This window comes from Gasterosteus aculeatus, chromosome 1, assembly GCF_964276395.1.
Source record: "Gasterosteus aculeatus chromosome 1, fGasAcu3.hap1.1, whole genome shotgun sequence".
In the NCBI taxonomy this organism is placed as follows: Eukaryota; Metazoa; Chordata; class Actinopteri; order Perciformes; family Gasterosteidae; genus Gasterosteus; species Gasterosteus aculeatus.
Window position 1 is genome coordinate 9,783,851 of NC_135688.1, and position 23,461 is coordinate 9,807,311.

At 45.8% G+C, this 23,461-nt stretch overlaps 1 protein-coding gene across 10 annotated transcripts in view; it reads left to right on the top strand.

Annotated features, from left to right (window-relative positions):
• Positions 1-5,141: 5,141 nt before the first annotated feature.
• Positions 5,142-23,461, top strand: part of dock10 (dedicator of cytokinesis 10) — a 49,335-nt gene continuing 31,015 nt past the window's right edge. For 8 of the 10 annotated variants that reach the window (XM_040198106.2, XM_078104668.1, XM_078104681.1 and 5 more), the window contains exon 1: positions 20,212-21,363. In XM_040198106.2, coding sequence (XP_040054040.2) covers positions 21,205-21,363 — 159 coding nt within the window. In that variant the 5' untranslated portion in view covers positions 20,212-21,204. Of the gene's footprint in view, positions 5,479-20,211; positions 21,364-23,461 lie in introns of those variants that run through there. The other 2 variants (XM_078104663.1, XM_078104671.1) reach the window with 1 other exon arrangement.

Consider the following 23,461-nt stretch of genomic DNA (forward strand, 5'->3'; position numbering starts at 1 on the left):
GCCCGGCAGCTGGTGCTGTTTCAAAGCCCGCCCGAGCCCTTTAAGATGAAATCCATTTTGTTTCAAGTTCCGCAACCAGCTCGCCTGATGAAGGCTCTAGGGGTGAAGAGGAAGAGAGGGAGAGAGAGAGAAAGGGAGAGGAATCTGTTTGATTTGTCAGAAGTTCTTTAATTTAATCTACAGCTGTCAGGATGCTGACGATTCAAACCTCATCACTGCCTTTTATCTGCCTGATTTCACCCCAGGCACCAGACACTCTTCTCTAACACACACACACACACACACACACACACAGTAAGTGAATGAGAGAGAAGGGATGAAGGGGAATGAACGTGTTTCATTTATTAAAGAACACAAAGAAAGGCTAGAAAGTAAGAGCCCATAACAAATAGAGAGGGGCACGTCATCTAGTGTCTGCGAGTCTGCGTTGGACTCAGAGCGACTCCTCACGTAGTTGACTGACTTTGTAAAACGCGAGTGTCTCGGCAGAAAAAGATGAAGCAAAAAGTTTTTAAAAATGCAGAGGCTGATTGCCTTGTGGAAGCTGTTGAGGTGAACTCAAAAGATGCACCTTTTTAGTAATCTATTTAGGGCCAATGTACATGAAAACTTTTAGGTCTTAATTGATGGGATTCTTTTATGTCTCATATTTGTCGTTGCAGTAGAGCTGAAACTGTCCATCTATCAATTGGTTGATTCAGTTAGGAAATAATTGTTATTTTGAAAACAAAAACGCCAAACTAGTCCGGTGCCAGCTAATTAAACTTTTTGATCAATGCTTTTCTTCGTCTTATGTGAATGTAAATTGTTTTGGACTTGATGATAATACCTTCAACTTGGGGACTTTGCAATCAGAATTTCTGACGGTTATCAGTTAGTTAACAAAATAAATGTCATAAATGTAAGAAAAGCCTTCAATTTTAAAACACTATTTGTTCAAACGGTTTACTCATGATTTTTTCAACCAAATGAGGCAAAACATTTTCAAAACAATTATGTAAATCAGGAAGGAGATAAACAGAACCAGGGATTTGATGAGACATTTTGGATATTACCCAAAACGTCCACTACAAAATCAGTATTTCAGTCATTCCTTTGCCTCCAAATACACTGAATGCTCCAACAACTGAAGTATTTCTGCACCACATGTTTTACTATTAGCCAACAAACACATCACCGATAGCAATTCACCCATTACTTTATTTGCATTTGGTTACTACTTTGCAAAACTCAAAGTATGACCGTATGGGGATTAAATGTGCTACCTTGAGTTGACAGAAAGCTCAAGGAAAGATTCATGGTGCACGTGTGAGCAGTTAATGAAACACAGTTCATTTGGATGGATAAAATGAAGTTAGTTGTTGAATCAGCTCCAGACTTTGTTTCAAGAAAGTATCCCACACTACAGCTTTACCCCTCTGAGGTTTAGCCTTTGCAAAAGGGGTTGCAGTTCACATCTCCTGACTCAACTGCCTGATGTGTTTTAGAATTAAAGATATATATCTTCAAATGGGGAGTTTCCCCCTTGACATCACTTGCCCTCCGCAGATGGAGAGCCGTGATGTTCAAACCCCCGAGAAATTCCATTTGTAATTTTCATATGTTCTGTTTTCTTTTTCCTCCATTTTTGCCTCCGCAGCTCCTTTTTATGATCCCTGCACTTCGCCTCTCCATTCAAGTCTCTCTGTGGCTGTATATCCACCATCAGCTTGTCCTCTGCTGCCAAAAGCCCTCATTCCCCATGCTCTCTCCATCTTAGACAAGTCTGCTCTCTAACTCTCCTACACATCGTGTCCACATCTCTTAAAGATTCTGACACAGACACACACACAGCACACGTGCAGGTTCCAGGGCTACACACACACACACCATTCTTTTCCTTCCCATTGGGGACCCTATTGCAGATGAACACACACTCATTTTGTGATAGCTCCTTGCAGCGGAAATTAGAATTAGACACTTGGGCAAAGCCTGGCCTGCAGAAATGTGACCCGCTGCTCTCCCCGAATACTTTCAAATGGTCGTTACTCTTTTCTCTGTCCTCAAGATGGTCCTGGATAGAGAGAACCTGTGGAAGCTCGAGTGTGCTATCTTGTTATTGAATCTGAGGACTTGACAAGAAAAATAGGCTGCCAAAAGCTGCACCGTGTCCAGAAGAGGTTTCGGCGTTTCACCAACTCTCCTCACTCCCTTTTCTCGGTATTGGCCTCTCTATATTTTTTCTAATCCTGCTTTTCCCGTTCACCTCTCAGTTTACCTGTTCTGTCAGCCACGCAGGACTGAGACTGGGACAGAACTCCCAAAGCGTTTGGAACTGGCTGGCTGGCGCATTATCAGATGAATTCATCATTTACAAGTAGACCAGCACTTATTTCTTTACTACTTCATTTTTTCTTTTTACATTGCTGCTCTTTTGCCTTCATCCCCTCTTATGCATGCACCCCTCCCCGTATGGCTGCCTCTGTCTGCAGCTCCGAGGTGAGCCCAGATGACTGTCAGGCCGCACGAGATTTTGTCACGCGTCCAAATAGCGTTTTTGCATTCTGTGGACGCACTGGTTGCACATTCTATTAAGCAGGACTGACACGCCCGCGGCTCTGCAACATTACTCAAGTTGAATGGTCAAATCGCTCAGCATGTTCCACCTGGAAACACTAATCACGTTTACGTATTGATTATCTGTTAGACGGGCGAGCGCCAGCCAAGGCCATCACACCCATACGTACTTAGAAATACAAGAAGATATGCACATGTGGATGGAATCGTTGAAGCTCGCTAGCTTAGCCCCGTTAGCTCTTACAGCACTTTGGTCCCGTCCTCACAGTAAAGCTTCACACAAACTTCAACTTTGAATAAACCCTCCTGGATATACCAGTAGTTAGGCACCCAGCCAACAAGTCACATAAGACAACTTTGGAGCTGTCTGATGGCATATTGAGCCTCTCTTGGCAGAAGCTGTGCAGCGCTCCTTAGCGTCCATGCTACATTGAGGTTTAGGTTAGGTTACGGTAACGCATCACAGAGAGGAGTGGTTCATGTCAATTAAATAAAAGTATTGTAACTGAATTTGAAAATGTAATCCTTAACTACTGGTTTTGGAGGAACTTATCAGCACTCAACATTGGATTCAACCCAGTGTAAAACATTATTACACAGGAACTTGGCACATGCTCACAAGGCAGTTTTATATTATTCCTCGGAATCCTTGTCGTCTTGTCTGGAGAAAACTTTGGACCCACAAATTTTTGGTTACACATGGTTGTTTTATAGCGTGTGGAGTTGATCAAACAAAGGTCATTGGAAAGGAGAAGTGAGTAGTAACTGGCGGCAGATTGCAACTAACTGAAACGCGTCCCGTGTGTGTGCTGAGCATGTAAGAGAACCACAGCGGCCTTTGTTTCTGGGCAACTGAAACATGGTGGCCGGCTCCATGAAGAGGACACACTCCCTGTGTCAATATAAGCACATATTATTATCATTATATTTGCATCTACTACAGATGGCATCAGTGGTATGGTAGAATAAAGTTATGTGTTCCCAAAGTCTTCATTGTGAACCAATGTAAAATGTAATCTTTTTGTTGATGTTCCACAGATTGTGTGTGATACATAAGTGTATCATACATTGTTCATTAATATCATGCCAAGGCCATGCCTGGTGTGTTGCTCCCATCTAGAGGTCATATTTGGTATAATCATTTTATTAGGTACACCCACATGAAAAGAGTCCTGCAATAGAGTCAAACTCCATTCATCTCACAAAGTTTTACCGAGTTGATTTAACATGAGCTTCATTTTGAAGTCGACAGTTTGTGATGCTGTTGGGGTTTGTTGTGGTGTCTTCAATATATTGTCCCCATTCACATAAAAAAGGATACACACGTTAATGGAAACAACTCTCAGTATACAGTGTCAGGAGCACAAACTGCAGCCTCCAAAATTACCCTCACATTCAATCAACTCCCCACTAAAGCATACTATACATTACAACCTTCGTGAAGGTATCAGTTGTTGCAGGAGTGTTGCATGTAACTACATTAAAGTAGTTTAGCTAATAAAGTGGAAACTGAGTGTATATTTTCCCTGGATTTGATCAGCATGCAGGTTTTAAAATACAAGATTATCCACGCTCATCCACACTACTTGCTTCCTTAAAGTAAGATAAATATGCTGCCTGGTTGGCCTGTGTATTAGAACAGATGTTATCAATTACAGCCTAAAACTATTTAACCTGATCATATAGCACAGCTTAAACAAAACAAAAAAAGATTGAAAACTACTTTTAGCAGACTCAAATTTCATATATCACAAGCATTCAACGGTAACTTAATAACAATTAAACACTAAATTGGAGAGAAAGCGGGGACTTTCTCTGCTCACTGTAACAGCGTTGTTCTGATATTTTTTTCTTGTCTCCTGTCTTCATTATAACCAACCAATGACCAACCAAACCACAGACACACTCAAAAATGGACATTAACCATCGTTCGTTGTCGTTTCACAAACAACGTTTGTTCATGTTACCTCTCCTGAGTATTAACCGATTACACTTGACTCTTCTCGACTGTAATAGTGCAATACCACCTTTGACCACGCAACAGACCCTCGATCCCAGGGGGGCGCTGTTTCACTCTATCGAGGAAATGACTTAGTTGCAATAACCACGTATTGACGCCACGTGTCGCTGTTGGCCTGTGCTTTTTTACCTCGTCTTATCTACAGTGCAGCTCCCTTACAGACAGTCCATGCCTACTCCCTCCTTCCTTCATCGTGACTGGACTGATGATAAGTAGTTGACATTTCAGATATTTCCCTGAGAAGCATTGAGTATTATATACAGGCTCAAACACCGGTCACATCCGTGATATCAGTTTCAACTGTTGGGTTACCGTGGCATTCCTACCCATTAACACTCTAAACTAACATCTTATTTGTGCATAATGGTAATGGAAATTCAGCAACAACGTAAAATGTATCTTTTCACATGTGACGTTCGCGTAAAGTAAGGGTAAGAATAACTACAATTTAATTACTGAAGCCCTCCAAATAAATGCATTCTTAGCAGTGGCGCAATCATACTTTACGGGTTTGACAAAGGTGTTTTATTTCGAAAGTTAAGACCGGAAACACCGTCTTTGACTCTGGTCTAGCTTGACGTGCATTTTCGCCGCACAGGCATCATCTGCATTACGCGCGCCGGCGTGTGCGGACTCAGCGTGTGTGTCAAACACGGCTCGCCTCGGCTCGGCTCGGCTCTGCTCGGCCCACGTTAGCAGGACAGGCGCGCAGGGCGGGGCCCAGGTGGGTCTGACTGACTGCAGCACACACCCCTCAGGGCTGAATTGGGCTCCGTGACCGCTCCGATGAGGACATGGCAGCCGAATCGACCCGGAGATTCACCAAGAACCTGCTGAAACCGGGGACCGCGGCGGAGATCCGCCAGACGGCGTCCAACGCGGTCAGACACGCTGCGGTGACGGTGAGTGGTACCCGGGTGGATTGTGGAAACATGGTGGGGTGTGTGGGGGGAAAAAAAAGAAAGAAAAAACGCATCACACACACCTGTGGGCCCAAGGTTTCTTTTTTGGTTTGAGCGCCTTTGGCCGCTAAAAGCTTTGCGTCTGGATGTGAATTCGATCTGCACCACTGCGCCGTGTTCAAATCTGGCAAATTGGCATTCATGCTGCATCTTTCTTTTGCGGCTGATGTGCACGAGCGGCACTGTACAGCGCAGCTGCTCAGCATCTGGCCATTGATCCTGCGAGGGGAAACGAATCGGTGCTCAAAAAGGTGCACAAATTGCCCAACCTGGAGTTTATTTCAGTGCGTGTGTGTCTCCTGTGAATGAAATGCAGTAAATAGCGGGATAGTGGGATGCGGCATGACACGGGCAGCGGTTTGCATCTGCCCAGCGGCGCAGGGAACCGCGGAGGGAGGAACAGAGGGCCGATCAATTCGACCTCTGGATTAATTCATGACTATTTCTACTATCGGGCCGTATTAATGTCACGAGAAGTGCTTGTGGGATGTTTGATTCAGTGGGTGTGTCGCTGCCTCACAATGAGAGGCTGTGATTGACATTAAGATAACGGGAGGAGGGGTGCAGGAAAAAACATCCACTAGCACGTACGCATGCACACGCACGCACGCACACACCAACACACATCTACTCATTCAAGGAGAAGGTGCTTTCATGATGTCCTTTTGATTCATCTGGCTGAGGACAAATCCTCCACCTCACGTTTGGCGTGCGTGTCTGTGTGCGTGTGTGTGGCCACGCTGATTAGCATAGAGAAAGGTCACTCCACTTCAGACTACTGCCACTCTGCATCCTCTCCACTCGGGTGTTAGTGTGTCAGTGGGACACACGCGTACCAGCACAGTGAGAATTGATTGGAATAAAAAGAGAAAATCTAATATCACCGGTGTGCGTGCAGAACGAATGGAATGGAGACATCGCCTTTTTGCACGAGCGGCCAGATGTTCCCACCGGCAACAGTGTCAGTTGAACAGAATTGAATAGAATAACATGTATTTGCTGTACACCAGGACGCTGCTTATTTATTTTTCATCGGATGAATCGATGGACTGGTAAGTGTTGGTATCATTTGGTGCCAGTGAGCTTTCCCGCCATGCCTAAAAGCGCTGCAGTCGAAGTCGCACAGTGGCTTTTGAGCAAAGACAGTTGAGGGAGTTCCGCTCATTTAGACATTAACTATATAACTGTCAGTCAATATGTTTTTATTCTTTATGAAAGCCCACATTTATTTGCATCACTAATAGATATGTGGCATTGCCCACAATGGCCTCAACGGTATAAATATCACAGTTTAAACAGTTTGACGGAGTTTCCAAGGGTTAACAGGTTTGTACAATCCCCGGCTGTTAGATGATCATATCGCCTGCCCCCACAGGAAACACAATTTACCCTGAATACAAGATCTGTTCCTGTAAAGCATTTGGCGTTGTTTTTTGAAAAAAGTGAACTTAAATAGAAACCGTGACTCGTACTTCACCCACATGTGTAAAGACCCATGCAAATCAGTTTCAATTCCCTCATATATCTTGATAAAGATATAACAATCCATAAGTCATTACTCAAAGTCATTGAATGTACAGACATACGAGCTGGATCGCTGGTGAGGGTGAGAAGAGTAAACGTGTGTGTAAGCTATGCACGGGTTTGGGTTAAGTGGGTGTGTAAATGTCCATTTCTGCGAGTGTGTTAATGCACATCCTGTTGTTGGTGAAAGAAACCAGGTCAGCAGAATCAGGCCCTATGGCAGAACATTTATTGAAGCGCAAGCCTCACCCCCCCATCTCTTTCATTGACCCCTTCGTATTTTTCATAGTTGCCATTTAATTTTCCTCATTCACTTAAAGCCCGTCTGTCCCCGCCTCCTCCCATCCTCCTGACTCGGCTCCATCTGTGCATGCTTTCACTGTTTCAGAGTCTTTCGTATTTGAGTTGCATCTCACAATGTCTTCCTTTGTGCTTTTTCCCGTTCCATTGCTGTCCATTGGTCCTCAGACAGGTTAGATCACTTTCTGAAGTCTGTGTCTGTGTGTGCTTGCGATTGTATATAGCATACATGATACCAGGTATCTCCCCTGTGGTGCACATTGCATTTTCCTTTTGATGAAGGGCTCTGTGAAAGCAATCACTGCTTTCTGACTGCTCTGTTTTCTCTCATGGTGGGTCAGCCCACCCAACCCCAAATATGTAGGGAGCAAGGGAGGGTTGATGGGTACAGGAATGAAGGATGTAACGGTGGTTGAGTTCGGGTTCTTTTTTTGGTTGTTGTTTAAAGACCTACAGTTTGTTGCTTCAGTGACCATGAGATCTTTTCCATTACCTATTTTTTGGGGGGCTCCGTCATCCTGTGATCCGCGGGACAGGAAATGGCTGTGAAAAAAAACCCTGACAAATGAATTGACATATCCAAAATACGTTTAATATTAAACATAAATAAGCTGAATTTGTATCGAACACGCTTGAAGAGCAGTATTTAAAACACATCTTGAATAAAATGAACACGGCGTGTCCGACGTTACTCGGGATTAGGAGAGAAAGTGTTCATTATGACTCTCAGCTGAAGTGAGCAGCCGAGCTGTGCAGACACAAGTGGCGTTCTTGTTGTGACTCTGGCTGCCGGCTGGGATGAACCGCATGCCATGTCGTGCCATGCCATGCCACATGCCCCCACCCCGCCCCCGGCATGTGGCATCCCACTTCAGCTCAGTTCATTCGCCCCGGTGGCACTGGGTTGCTTGTCGGTGCTCCACCTCGCTCCCTGCTTACGGTCACACGAATGCACGTACATGTTCCACACGAGGTTAAATCAGGCTCCGTCTTTCACTTGGCCTTATTGAAACTGAACTGTAATCCCATCATTAAATGATCTTCTACATTATGCAACTGTTGATTCAGCCTATTGACAACAAATCACTGCATGGTTTATTGGTTGACTTGCTGCCATTGCAATTTCAATCTCATTTTCCGTACACATCAAACTGAATATTATTGATTAATGTGTTTTTTTTTAAAAATACAGTTTGTTCAAAAACTGGGAAAATATCCATCCCAATTTCCCGTTGCCAACCCTCCTATTGTGAAAATCTGTTTTAGAAACTCAAAATCAGCCAAATATTGTGGATTCCTCTTGTGTCGATGAACTGAAGGAATCACTCAAAGAATGATTTCAGCACCAAGCCGATCAATGGCCGACCTGAAAGCCTGCGAAAACGCTCACAGAGAGCATAGGTGTGCAAAATGACAAAAACACGTGTATGTGACGTAAACATGCAAACCCCGTTGGGATGGTGGTCCTTTAACAATGCGGTTCACCTCCGCGCTCAGTTGCATGCTCTCCTCGTGCAGAAACATTTAGGAAAGTGGTTTTAGGTTCAAGTGCGTTTTCCCTCCTGTATTTTTACAACGTTTTATAAATGGCCCCAAAAAAAGCTTCCGCACATTTCAAAAGGTGTGCATATTTCATTGACCTCAATTTAGCTTGTCTATTTCAGTTTTCTCTCAGTTGCATGATTTATTTACTCTGAGAAAGACATTTCCGGCGGATTTGTCAAGGTGTCCTCTCCTGTGTTGGACAATGGGACAGGTTTTGGGCTCGTTGCGCCTTCTTTTAATCTGTGTCCAATCTACCCGTCTTCTGGGTTTACACCAGTCATATTCTGTTTGTGTGTATCTGTTCTTCCTCTCGCACATCTGTGTGTGTGTGTGTGTGTGTGGCTGAAATGTGTGTCAGACAATGCGGAGCAGTCCGTAGTTGTTGGGGTGGCGGGGGAGGGGCACGTCTAGCCGGCGAGCCCCAGCGATGTATTGCCGGTTTTTGTGGTTGTGTGTGTGTGGGGGGGGGCATGCTGTCAGTCCGACTTTGCCCTCTCTTCATGACACATCGGGTCGCCTGCCTTGTGCATGACGGCTAACTGTTAGCGTAGCATACAGTTGGCTAGTCTGTCTGTGTGTGTGTGTGTGTGTGTGTGTGTGTGTGTGTAGTACTTGTGGTTGTTCTGAAGAAGATATTCAGGCTGCTTCCGATCTGCGTCACTGTGTTTTTTATCTTGATGACACCACAGTTTGCTGCTGCTCTGTTTTAAGGAAATACTCGCCTGTCAGTGTTGCATGAATCCGTTGCCGGCAGCATGCGTAGCATCATCTGATGTGCCCCGTATCTCATGCCAGTTAGTCAAAGCGATAACGTTGTAAATGTAACCAGAAACCAGTTAGATTACCAGGGATTAGCCGGCTCTCCCACAGCCGCGGTTGCCGCGGCAACGGAGAGAGGTCAATTAGGATGGAATTCTAACAGGAAGCACTGCGAGTATCTTATAGTGAATCTTATTTCATCCTCGCTTGTGTTCCCACGCTTCACTGCATCTCATACATGTATTGAGCTAGCTTCTGTATTTCAGACACTTATTATTTTAATCTGTAAACTCGCCTCTTTCAACTGCTCCATAGCTGATCACCTTCTGTTTTCTCTATTTTGAATAATGCATCTTGAGCTTGCACCATGAGAAGCCCGAGGAGAAGATCTGCATTGACGCTGACATTTCTGTTACATGCCTCTTATTACGTCTGCACAGGACAGAATCCACCTTATAGTCACCAGCCCTATTGCTGTTAATGCTTTTAGAGAGTCAGATTGAGAAGAGGGCAAGAGGGTAGATGTGTCTCATGTCCCAGAGGGTTAACTTCTCCTCTTATAAACAGTCCCGTGCATTACTTTGTGTGTAGGTAAACTATTGTCTGTGTGTGTTTTCTTTCATGTACAGTATCACATTTTATGTAAGGTCTTGTTTTGGCAATGCCATCGTTTTGATGTACCTTCAGTTGTCTGTGTCTTCTGTGCAATATTCCGAAGTCTGCGCGCCACAAACTTTCTGGGCCGTTGTCTTTATTTCCATAGCGACAAATGCAGCCGCTTCCCTAATAAGGCATAAAATCGCCTGCCTGCCAATATTATAGTTATTCTCTTACATAAAGTGCTGTTTTGGAAAGAATACTGCACAGTCTGATGGTATAAACATGTAAATGAGATTGAGCAGCAGACAGACTCATTCACTGAGAATTGGTAAAAAAGGAGCTTTGGAGCTCCAACGTTCCCAGTGGAACAATAGAACTCTGCAGAGAGATTTTCAGGCTGTTTTGACGGCTAATGTCAGAAATACAAGCCGGATCCTTTTCACAATTCAAATGCTGAATTTTGAATCTCTGTCGCTACTGTTTAAGCCATTTTCCATGAGCGAAACCGATCACAAAACAAGATGGATGATGATACCACGACCAATCAATGCCTAAAAATGGGACAGTCTGACTATACTGCAGATAAAATAGCTGTGATACTCAGCACGATGTGATATTTAGAGCGGTACACATGTGGGATTTGTCCTCTCGACCATTATATTTTGCATCTCTGTCCCCTGTTGAGTCCACTCGCACGGCACCCAACGCATGTGTTGCCTATTCACTCTCCATCTTGTGCTTATGGGTTATGCTCAATGCATGTGGCAAACTGGCTTGTGAATTGTTAACACTCGGACATGTGGGGCAGGATGTCACGCCCTCCCTCCCCCACCTCTCTCTCTCTCTCTCTCTCTCCCTCTCTCTCTCTCTCTCCCTCACACCGCTCGCCTTGTGTTCTTTGAGCATCTCAGCGCGCTGCAGAAGCCGTGCTGTGGCCATGTGGTGCAACCTTAATGTGTGTTTATCTCACTTCAGAGGTTTCATCAGCAGCGCGAAACGTATTCTGTACCCCCCCCTCCCCCCCCTATGTTGAACACCCCAACCACGCCGCCTCCCGCTGTGTTGCTCTCTACAATAAAACCCCACCTTCTGCCTCTGCGTCGCTCTGCCTCCTCACAGGCTTTTTCCTCTTTGCCTTTTTCTTCTCCAAATCCCCCCCCCCCGTTGCTCCCTTTCTTACTCCCTCACCCTTTTTCTAAACCAACTGGATTACATTCATTGAGTTTTCACTTTTTCTTGTGTGGAGTGAATGCTTCCAGTGTCACCGGTGCGTTGTGTGTGTGTGTTGTGTGTGTGTGTGTGTGTGTGTGTACATGCAGACAGGAGAAAGGGATTAGAGGAGATGAATAGCTCTTTGACATTTGTTATGACTGAGCTGTAGACGACTCGGACCCGGCGTTTGCCGGGTAACAGCGGGGGCCGTGCACGGCCGGGCCCTGGTGTGTGTCTGTCCCCATCTTCTCCATGACTCATTCAGACAGGGCAGAGAAATGAAAGAGAGAGAGAGAGAGCGAAAAACCGTCACTGTCACTGCTGACACTGTGTCTGATGATGAATCCCCCCACTGTTTGAACCCAGCGAGAGGCTGCGCACCGATCTCACTACTAGTGTGCGTCTGCCTTCAAATACGTGTAACCTTGTAGTGTCACACTGCGAGTTGAACTGAAGATTAAAAAAAAAAGCCTGTTTAGTCTAGACAGAGAAAAAGTATCTGTCTGTCTTTTAGGCCAGCATTTGTGAGAGGGCACATGAGAGAGAGAGAGAACGGGGGGGGGGGGGGGGGGGGGGCCCATGCGTTGTGCCAATGTACGTCCACAATAGGCTCTTTGGAGATGCTTCACCGCCAGTGAACTGCTGCATTCAGACTCTGCCGACCTCGCCTCGCCTCCCTGGAGTTTTAACTTTTATCCTCTTTTTCTCTAACGCTCTCCGTCCAGCTCCGCCGTGCCGCCCCCGTACCCTAATAGACACCACGTACACTCGTCCCTCTCGCCCACTCTTTTCACGGCCCCCCCCCCGGGGAAGCGGTAGAGGGAGGGGATGGGGGTCCACTTCACTCCACTCGCTGGTCTAAGAATAGTCCGGGGACTCTCAGCGGGTGAATTGCAGTGTTGTGTCTCTCCCGCACTCTGCATTCCAGAGTAGGAGGCCTGAATGTGTTACTGCCATTACCGTCCGACCCCCCCGTGCCCCGCTGCCCCCGCCCCGTTGTGTCCGCACAGCCATACACACTGTGGAGCAGTCATGTGCGACGTGGACTTTCCCTTTATTAACTGTCTTCCCTGGCTGGACATGGGATTGAGCGAGAGAGGACGGGATCTAATTAAGGAAATGTCTGAACTCTGTTAAGATCTTTTTTTCGTCCCTTTCTCCTCCGCTGTCTGACTGTTTCCTGCCGGCTTTGATCAGCCAGGCCGAACCGCCGACCGTCCCGTCTGACCGCGTCTGTCAGAGAGCGGGAAAATAAACAGAAACAAGCCGCCGTTATTAGTATTTCATCACCTCCATCCGCCTCGATAACCCACATCCCTTCACACATATACTCTGAGATAAAAGCACACACGCATTGATAGGTCGGCGGGGCCTGTTGGAAATAGAACAGATCGTTTCTCCTTGGAGATAATATGTCATGGGTAGCGGGCGCACAAGCAGAAGTGGCGGGCATTGCCGGTGATAGCGCAAGATAACGGGCTGAAAAATGGAGCAAGATACGTGAGCGTGCTCAGTTTGTGAAAGGCTGGATTGAAATGTATTTGTTGCAGCCGTGACCTTCTTGCACATTTTGTCTGAGGCGAAGAATCCTACGAATTGCAACAATGTACTCAGTTTGTGGTTTTCAGTAAATATGTGTAAACCAACCGGTTCCAAAAACGGGGATATCATTCCAGGCCGGCCCTTCAGTCCACAGCGTAGAATCTGTACAGGAAGAGTTGGATATTTTGGAAAAATACAAGGAGAATATACGAGTGGAGTTTTGTTACTTTCATGATTAACGATCAGGCTACTGGGTTCCGGTATGTTTCAGTTCTACTTCTAGAATTTAATGCATTTTAGTATTTTTTATTTTTTGAGTATTCATTTTGTGCACTGTAAAATGTTGCAAAATATTTTATATTATAAATCATATATCATTTTTTTTGTACTCTAATACCCAACAGACAACTAGTTACATATAAACTTTGGTAACTTGTGGTCATAATCCTGTGTTTTATTTGAAATACAGGTGCATTGTACGTTCATGAACAAATACACAATTCCTGTCCAGTGCTGGCAATATAAAATACATACATACACACATACTACAATACATACACTGTCAAATACTCAAATCTAGTTATAATGATCAATCGACCATTTAAGTATCACATTTTTCACAGATGCCTTTGCTGTATCTTGTTCAGATTTTGTTCTGCAGGATTGTGTCGTTTCACCCCGAGGACAGATCTGATCACTGAGGGTCCGATCAGGCTTTCTAAGAATACAGACGTTGTACCGCTGTGCTACAAATACCTGATCAACCTAAAGTATATGATCCTACTTGGCGTCTTGATCATGCACTGCAGTTTGTCATAATTCATCACATATATTTACGACGGTGCGGTTCAGGCTGGAGGACAAGCGCTCTGCAGAGCAGATCTGTTGAACATCTGGAGGACACGGCTGAGTACGTAGAAGTGATTTAATTTCAACCCAGAGCAGCCTCTGTTGTAGTTTGTTAGACTTAATTACTGCGTATTCATATATCTTAACTCGTCATCAATCTCAACTCAAAGCTGTTTGTAAGTCGAAACCTTCTCAAGTAAATTTGCATTATTATTGGAGGGGGAATATTGAGTCCACACAAGAGAGGAAACACATTCGCTGGTCTTGCTATGGCATTCATTGTTTTCCGAAAAAAGCACAATTTTATTTTAACTCCGGTCCTATCTTATCTTATCAGGACTGTACAATCACAAAATGGTCCCACACATTTTCTTTTCTGCCACGTGGCAGCAGTGGAGGTGGATGTGATTCAAAGATGCCACATCGGCCAATAGCTATTGTCCCTGAGTGACACTGAGAGTGCGTCTCTCTGACACGTGTCCCCCGGGAAAACGCCCCGAGTCCAAACGCTCAATAAGAAAAAGGGAGTTAAGGCGAAGGAACAAACTACGATCCACAATTGTCTGTCATGCTTGTTGGAGGGCGAGATTCTTCTGATTTGGATTCAAAACCTTTTTCTCATGAGTCGGCGCCGGCTCACTGTAAGCCTATTTTTCTTTGCGAGTACATCAATTCTCTCTGCCTCAAGTGTCAGCCAAAGAGCTGAAAGGGCTTCTGCAGAATAAATAACTGTGGGGGGGGAAAGGCACCGTGTCTGTAAGAAGGGGTGTGAGAAATGATGGGGGATGGGGTAAGGTAAGGTACGGACCGGAGATATGGAAACACACGAGGAAAGAAGTCGAGAGCAGCTGCGTCCTCGGCCTAAACCGGGGCCTTAGGGAGAGCGAGCTATGCTGAGTGGGCGTCTGGCAGATAGTTAGCGCTGGTATGGAGGTCACACGGAGGTCACATGTAGGCTTTGTGAAGGTGTCATGTAGGCGTCATGACTGAATGATTTATGGCAGACCGGGCATTCTAGTGTGCTTTTTTCTTCGCTGTGAGGGTGTAGATTGGAGTCATGTGATCTATTTCTCACCAATGGCTGGACTGATGTGATTGTTCGTGAGCATAGTAGCTTCTAACTGTCTCATCCATTGTTCTGGTATGTTTTGTTGGCATGTTTGCGTTGAAGCAAATGCCGGCTCGGGCTTGGTTTAAGATGGATGTATTGGGTTCAGAGTGAGGACACATTCTTCCAGCCAGCAGAGCCACAGGAAACAGAAATCATCAGGGATAATTGACCGACGAAGAGTTACTGTTTCAGAGTTTCAGAGGCACATTAGTGTATAGTTTGACTTGGCCGGCATGAAGCAGTATGCGGACTGTCTGATTGGTGGAAGACTCTTTTACCTGGACAGGAAACGGGAGAGGCCTAACAGATGTGTAAATGGCCGTGACACCATCACAGAGACAAAACAGATGCTGAGAGAGAAATCCAATTTTATAAGTGTACAACTCCCCGAAGAAACGTTACGTAAAGGATGTGTAATATCGCAAATATACATCGCAGAGCACATGCAGAGCCGATGACCTCAGCAGCCTACGCCTCTGTGCTGATGCCTCGAGCTGGGACGGTAGCGGGGGGAACGGGGGGGGGGGACCAGCAGGGAGATATGGTGAGATGCCACGTGGGAGAGTGACTTAATGAGGCAGCTCTGCGACAGCACAGTAGCTGTTTGTGTGTCCGTACTGCTTCTGCTGCTGTTTGGAAGCTAAAGAATATGAGTCATCGGCCAGATTCTCTATGAACGTGTGAACTGGTGAGAGAGCAAATGTTGACACAGGCAGGTGAACAGGTACACGCTATAGAGTTGTTGTTGTTGTTGTGGTTGTGGACCCTGGACAACAACATGTAGAAGTGTTTTCCACAGCGTTTTAAACTGGAGGTGTGTGCCAACTCACGTGAAACAAAGACCACCTCCACCAATCATGATAAAGACTTTTATGAAATAAAACACACACAATGGCATGAACATAATGTGTGCCTTGTGATCTACTCATTCATTTGACCATGATGCCAGATGTGTTAAACGCCTGGATGGCTCACCCACTGGACACGGTTCCCGAAACAGATACGGCTGATGTTGAATTTAAGACCATCTTTGCCATGTACAGAATACTGTGTATCCTTAACGTGGGTCAAGTAGAGTCTCCCTGTGACCGGTAACCATTTAAAGTGGCGTGTATATCAGGCTTCATTTGACCCAAGGTGCTGCATGATTGAGTGTCGTAGCAAAGATATGAAAAAACGTTCCCCTAAACAACGGTATGTGTGTGTTTGTGTGTATCTGCATTTGAGTCTTGAATCTGAGTCCGACGAGAAAAAACGATCATTTTTTCACAATGCCCCCCCCCCCGTCCAAACCAGGCAGTTGCTACTCGCCAACTTCCCCCCTCTCCCACATTCTCCAACCCTCCTCCTCCTCCAAATCCCCTCCTCAGTTAAGGACATTTTTAATAGCTTCCTTTCGTAAACAAGCCCGCTGCCCGGAGGACCAGATAGTGTCTCTGGCACCGAGCGCCAGGTCCTTCCGTAAAGACGTGGCAGCGAGGTCGCGCGGAGAGACGGCGCCCTCCCGTCCTTCACGCGGCCTGCCGTGTCCGCTTCTCGGCACTAGATGGCATTCTCAGTGTGCCGTGGCTCCGAGCACATCCTGTTCGACTCCTCCTGGGGGGGGAACTCAACGGAGAGCCTGATACGACACACGTCTTCGGGAGGCCTCGTGGTCTTGGTTGACGTAACGTTGTGCAATTATGTCACGGCTTTCGTTTCATATCCGTCACATGAAAATAATTGGGCTGTGTTTGCAGCAGTGGGGCGGTCCCCTGCATTAGGCTGGTCACGTGGCAGGCAGGCAGGCATTAACAGTGGCGGGGGCCGATCCCAAAACAGAATGTAACGAGTGAAAGAGAACAGGAGGGGAACGTTGTGAAAGCCCAAACAAACCCTGAGAAGCAAGAACATCAAGACGAAACGAGGGAAGAAACGAGAAAAACCCCTTCAGCGCAAACAGAGAAGCTTGTGTTTGAAGGGAAAGGGTCTTACATCTGCTCCGAGGTACTTTTTCAGATCACAGTCAAAAGCACACACTTTTTAGGCACTATTTTGCTGCTGCACAGCAGGTTGTATATACATTATTAATGTATACATTATCAATGTATACAACCACCTGAAAAAACATCACACAATCCAATATGATGAAGCGCTCAACAGTCAAAATATCTGCTGTCTGACCAGGAAAAACATCCACAGGTACAAATATATGAGGGATCTTTATTGAAATGCTTGCTCTAATCCATTCAGGCTGTGATAGATTCAACCCGTATGCTCAGCTCATACTTTCTGTCTTCCTGTTCACTGTGCAAGAGGCAGTGGGTTGCAGTCTTATGTTTGCAGGCTGAGGTTTTACTGAGAACTGCAGGATGAGTTAGCACGTAGTTGAACCGTCGCCGTCGTCACTAGCAACACTGTGGCGTTGCACACCTAGCAGCAGCTTCAGCTGCAGACTCCAGCCCGCCAACTTCTGAGCAATTGGAGGAGAAAATACTGGTTATTTGAGGAAGTTTGTTCGACCCAACAAACCAGATCTTAGCGTTAAAAAATAATTTTGAATACCATCTTGAGTTTGAGAACAGAACTGGCACAAGATTACCTTTATCTGAAAGTTTGTAATCTCCAGATTTCAACTCAAGCATGTTTCTTTTGCTTTTCTGCTCAATCCTTTTTTTTTTTTTTTACTCCATGTTTTTACGTCCATCTTGTTGCCCCGGTGAGTGCCGGGGGCCCAAACCGTAGTTTGCAGAAAAGCCAGCACCCTTGAGTGGCAGCATCCTTCCTGTTGTGGTCACCATGGAAACAGCAGAGTGTTTTCCCAAGTAAACTCAGCGAAGCTCAGCGCCGCATCAAATACCGCTGCCATGAGTCAGCCTCCAGCACAACAGGGAACCTAACTATAGCCGAGCTAACTGCTTACAAGGCAGTGTGCAGGAGCTTTAATAGTGGTTTCCTACTTGACCTAGTTGGCTGAGGTATTTGAAGTCAGGTAACGGGCTTATGTTTTGTCTAAGTAGTTAACCAACGTGCAGCGTGCACCAACATCCAACTCCTGCAAGTCCTCAAGCGGCCACTTTGTCCCTGTTGCTCAGCAGAGTAAGGAGAATGATTACAGAGGCTGAGCCTGCACATCTGTAAAATATTAAGTCTTCAAATGATGGCAGCACACTGCGATATACAACCCAATGATGTCATCCTTTGCAGAGGTTCAGACTTACACACAGCTGAACCCTGTTCACACAAGGAAGCACATGTGAGCACAAGGAGGACATGTACTGAGGCAAACTGTCGGTCAGTCAATGCTAAATCGGACTTCTTAAGAATATTGCAGAGATTTCGTGATATAAAGGTTTCCTATTACATAAAGGACAGAAGAGACGTGAGATGCTGTACATCGTACCACTGTTGGTTTCCTCATTCCCCTCCATGGAAGATGCAGGGGGCGCATCACTTATTCAACACTCATTGAACTCATTCGCTGAAAGTTGCCTCCGGTGTCTTGCTTTAAATCCGCCTCTCCCTCTCCTTCATTTAACAAAAAAAAGGAGGTAGAGTAAAACAAGGACCAAATGACGAGAATACTGGATCTGGATCTGCGTCATTGTTTATTTAATTGAAGGCTACAGTACATAACGTATAACGTGAATTACTGAAGAGGGGTTAACATGCCTCCTCTTAACAATGCTCAGAATACCGCCACATACTGCTTACTGAGTGTCCCACCCCAAAATACTGTAACGCCGACGGATAAAAACGCCTCGTAATTCACGTGGAACCACATCAATATTATTTAAATCCCCAAAATGGGAGGTGCTCTTTAAATGATCCTCTCACGTGTCAGCAGATAATGGAAACATTGAACGGTTGGTTTTTGAACCCTGACCAAACATTTGGATGGAAACGCGCTCGCAGCAGCCAGCGTGGTGAATATGATCTGTGTTTGAACGCAGTGTGAAGGCCGGCTGGCTGAATGAGAGCGAACACCGAGCGCGCTGTGTAACACAGGACCCCCGCTGGCGACTACAGGGAACGCCTGCGTGGGCGTATTTGCGTGATGGAACCGTTGTGGTGGCCTGGCAAACAAACAAAGCCCATCTCTGTGCTTTCTTGTGTGTTTTAGCTGCTGCTATCAGGCATGTACTGCACTGAAGGAGCTTAGCGGAAAGTAATAGCTTTGGAGGCGTTGTGTAGTGTGTGTGTGTGTGTGTGTGTGGGGGGGGTCGGTGGGCGTGGTTAATGTTTCTCCAACGCGCACTGGTCATACGCGCGTACGTGTGTTTATGTGCTGTTTATATTTAGCCATGTAAAGCATTATGATAACAATCATGTATGTGGGTGGTGGGGTGGGATTTTCTGCCACACTGACGTGAACACTAATGCCCTTAATAATGACCTAACGACATCACCATGGTTACTCTCTCCTACGCTCTGTAGGAGGCTAAGAGTTGTCGTTACGCGTCACTTGATTACAGGTCTGCCGACGGCCTTTGACAAAAGTGTCCAGCGAATGTAAATATATTATAGGAAGAGTATGTAAAAGCTTTCCCTCCAATGACCCTTAGTGTGGGTCATTTCTGTGACGCTTTGGGATCTGCACTCACATGTATTTGTCTGAATGTCTCGTCGTTCTGTATCTTCTACCGTTGTTATCCATGTATCACTAAAACATCAACTTTCTTTTTGAAGAAAAAAAAGCCCAGTGTTCATCAATGTAACACTGTGTTTTTTGGCCAATCTAATGGGCTGTTTAATTATCGTAATCCATTTAGTTTCAGACATTATTTTAGGAGATACAACTGTGGACACGCTTTGAGCTGCATGTGTCTCTAATGATTCCATTAAATGTGCTGTCTCCCTTTTAACAGATATTATGGCTTATTTAAGAATGCGTTGAGCACTATTGTTATATATTATCTTATTTAGTTTGTTGTGCTTATTGTCTTGGTCTTGCTGCACCTCCTCCCCATTAGCTAAATTAGTCAATTCCATTAAACGTTGGCACTAAAAAACAGTAAATCAAAACTCAGTTTATAGAGTCCCTCCAGAAAGCTTTGGGTCACAGTACATCCATATTGTTTGATTGTTTCCTTTGTTTCTGCGAGTGAAACTGGCAATGAATAAAAACAACTGGAAAACATATGAAAACCCTTTTGTTCTCCAAAGCCACATTCATTTTTCTTTCTCTTTCAATGTAGCCACACAAAGTGAAAATAGAGCATGAGAAATAAAGCAAAACCAGATGTACGGGGGACATGGGAACAATTTAGAGCGGCTAAAGCAACTGTCGCTGGCTCATGTGGACATCAGAGCTGCTGTGATGGTGTTGAATAAGCCCAGTCGGTATCCTGCTGCCTGTGCTGAACCAATGTCGCAGGATGTCAGCTCCACAGAACTAAAACTCCACATCCACGCTTCACCTATGGAGCCGCCCACTCCCCACTTTCTACCCACTTTGTGTTCGCCAGCCTCTCTCGTCACGCCCCGAAACTCTCCTTGGAGCTGCACACACACTCGGCCAACCTCCACTCTGGAACATCAAGCTGAATTTGGGAACACGCGCATATGCATGACCACATTTTAATCTTTTCCTTTCGAGTGTATTCGACCAAATCAGCTTGGGACAGCACGATTGTGCCTTTCTTCGGTGCACAAACCCGCTAATGCAGAAATACAGCCAACAGGAAACTGTGTATTAACAGGACCGGTGTTACTGGGAGAAAAATGGTCAGAAAAGTGCTGCAGAATGCAAATCTGAAATGTGTGTGTGTGTGTGTGTGTGTGTGTATGTGGCAGCTGGTTCTGGTCAGCTGGCAGATATTGCAGACGGTGATTTAAAGGGAGAGCTGGGCTGAACCGTGCACAGCTACTGTCCGTGTGTGGGTGTGTATGTGTGAGAGGAAGAGAGAGGGAGAGGAAGAGAGGAGGAGAGAGAGAGAGAGAGGGAGCGAGCCAGGCTGCCAGTGTGTAAGCTCAGCAACATTCAGATTAGAGCAGCGCGGTTAAAGGAACACAAAGCTTGCAAAGGACCAGGGAAGTAAGACAAGGGATGGTGGAGTTTAGGATGGAGTCTCGGTTGTCCTGCTGGGCTTGAACAGAACCCCGCACCGCTGGCTGGACCAGAGGGCTGGCTGGACTCAACCGGACTGTGTCATCAGGGCGGGCACTTGAGTTGGGGTCTGTGCAGGTGAAGCCCATACTGCTGGACAGTATCAGGCTGGACTGGGAGTCGACCGCGGTGGATCATGGGTTGTTCGGCGAGCGTGGTCCTGCTCCTGCGCTCCGTGGGCGTAGCCGACTGCGGCCGCGTGTGTTCGCGACGGGGCCAGATGTCATCGGATGGTGCCACTCCCACCCTGGAGGGCTACACCGCGACCACCTCACCTCTGACCGTCATTGTAATGGTAACCAGCACCAATGCTCCCATTACCTCTGCCCTGCTGGCTAATGCGTGTGAACAGGGGGGCTACAGCACATGGGAGTAATTGTGTGCATCATACTCGGCTGTGCATTAGCGTCGATGTTTGTTGATTTAGTTAGTTGGTTAGTAATTTGTACCATGTGTATGTTTCTTTTTCTCATGGCTGAGGTTGACGTAGGGGTCGGTGGTGCGGGCCTGGTGGTTTCCATTCACAGCTGACAGGCAGAAGGGCGGAAATGGAGGGAGGAGAGTGGAGGGGGTCGGTGGGGTCAGACAGGAGGAATCTAGTTTCTGTGGGAAAAATCGGCAAACTCTGCACATGGTCCACAGCAACGATAAAAATAGCTGTAAACAAAGAACCATGAGTAAAATGTCTGAATGAAGGAGTTCTCTTTAGCAACTTTTCTTCAGAGCACAGATGGACTATCTGTTTGGTTTCTGTATCCACTACTGTTGGCCCGATTCTTTCTTATCCCAGAAAGGCCATGGTTTCTTTTAAAGCCAATGGGAAACATGTTATAGTCTTTACACTTGCCCCTTCTGGTTCGTTCCTCCCATAAACCTTTTGGTTCGTAGCAAACTAGTCATAATGGTTTACACTCCAAAGTCATTCCTCCTGTACTGTGCGCTAGTGCTTACAAACCAGTGAATTAACACAGCCTTTTTGCATATCCGAGCAAGGCAAGTAGGTTTTTGTGAAACATAATTGCAATGGATTGGATGATGGTAATGTAAGGGAGTCAGATTGCTGAATCCATCCAGCGAATTAAGAGAAAATGCACAGTTGTGCGTCATCCAAATACAAATGAATAACATGTCAGATGATATAATATGATGTAGCCACAGCATGCAGACGGAGAATAAAGGCCCACGAATAGCATTGCTGACTGTGTTAAAGTAGAACAATTCCAATTGCAAACACATATAAAATACCTATTGTTGAAGGTGTTAAGTTACAGTTGTTGTCAATAGTTTACACACATTTGTAAAGAGCATAATGTCATGGCTCTCTTGAGTTTAGTTCATAAATGAACCAAACGTCATAAATTTTTCTTGTGACAAATCCGTATCTGTTCCAATCACTCTATCAGAGAAAAATCAGACTTGCAGAAATTACTGGAAACTGAAGAGAGCCATGACATTATGTTGTTTACAAGTGTATGTAAACCTTTGACCACAACTGTAGTTCGTTTATCAGAAGTGTCAAATGTGCAGCTGCAACCCTAAAGAACTGCAATCTGCTAGCAGTCTCATTACGCATGAAGGAAATCTCGTCCCTCTTCTGTTCTGTGGGTGTCACTGGAAATTCCTGTCGGTGAGATCCACTGGCGTCCCCCCACCAGTCAGATAGCTTCAGTCAGAAATCAGCCAGCCGATACAACGTGCACACGTTCATCAGAAAATAAACCACAATAAACCATCTGGTGTGATGTGGAAAATGGGCAACAAAGTTAGGAAAAGGTTACTTGTCTTTTACCATTACTCAACACATATTGAGTAAAAAAGTCATCTTTTTTTAATCAGGTGGCCGACCTCTCTTCTAAAAATGAATCCCCACCACTCCACATGTGTTTGTCCTGAGGTGTCGTATTGCTCTGATGTAAAGCAGATGACTTCAGTCCCCGTTGTCCCCCTCACTCCCCTTCCGCTGTCTCTCTGTCTCTCTCTCTCTCTCTCTCTCTCATCCTCCCTCTCCATCCATCATACTCTTTCTCTTCCTCCTGCCCTCCCACTCTCTGCTTTTGTCTCCTTTCCTTTAACGGGATGATTAACCCTTAATCTATGCTTGAAAAGGACACAGTCCAGCCTGTGCTGAGAGTTCAACGCTGTGATTTCTCCCCATCTTTGTCTTAATCGTTTCTCAACTGTGATTCTTATTCCGATCCCCTCTTTTCCCTCCGACCAAACCGGAGCATCCCACGCTCTTCTCCCGCTGTCCCGTCCTGCTGTCAACACTTCTGCTGTGAGGCAGCAGTCCTGCGCCCTTCACACGCTGTAGGATACAAACATCAACACCTACTGTAGGGGGCGGGGGGCGGGGGGGAGTGTTTTAAAAGGGATTTTAAATAGGGTGAGAACAA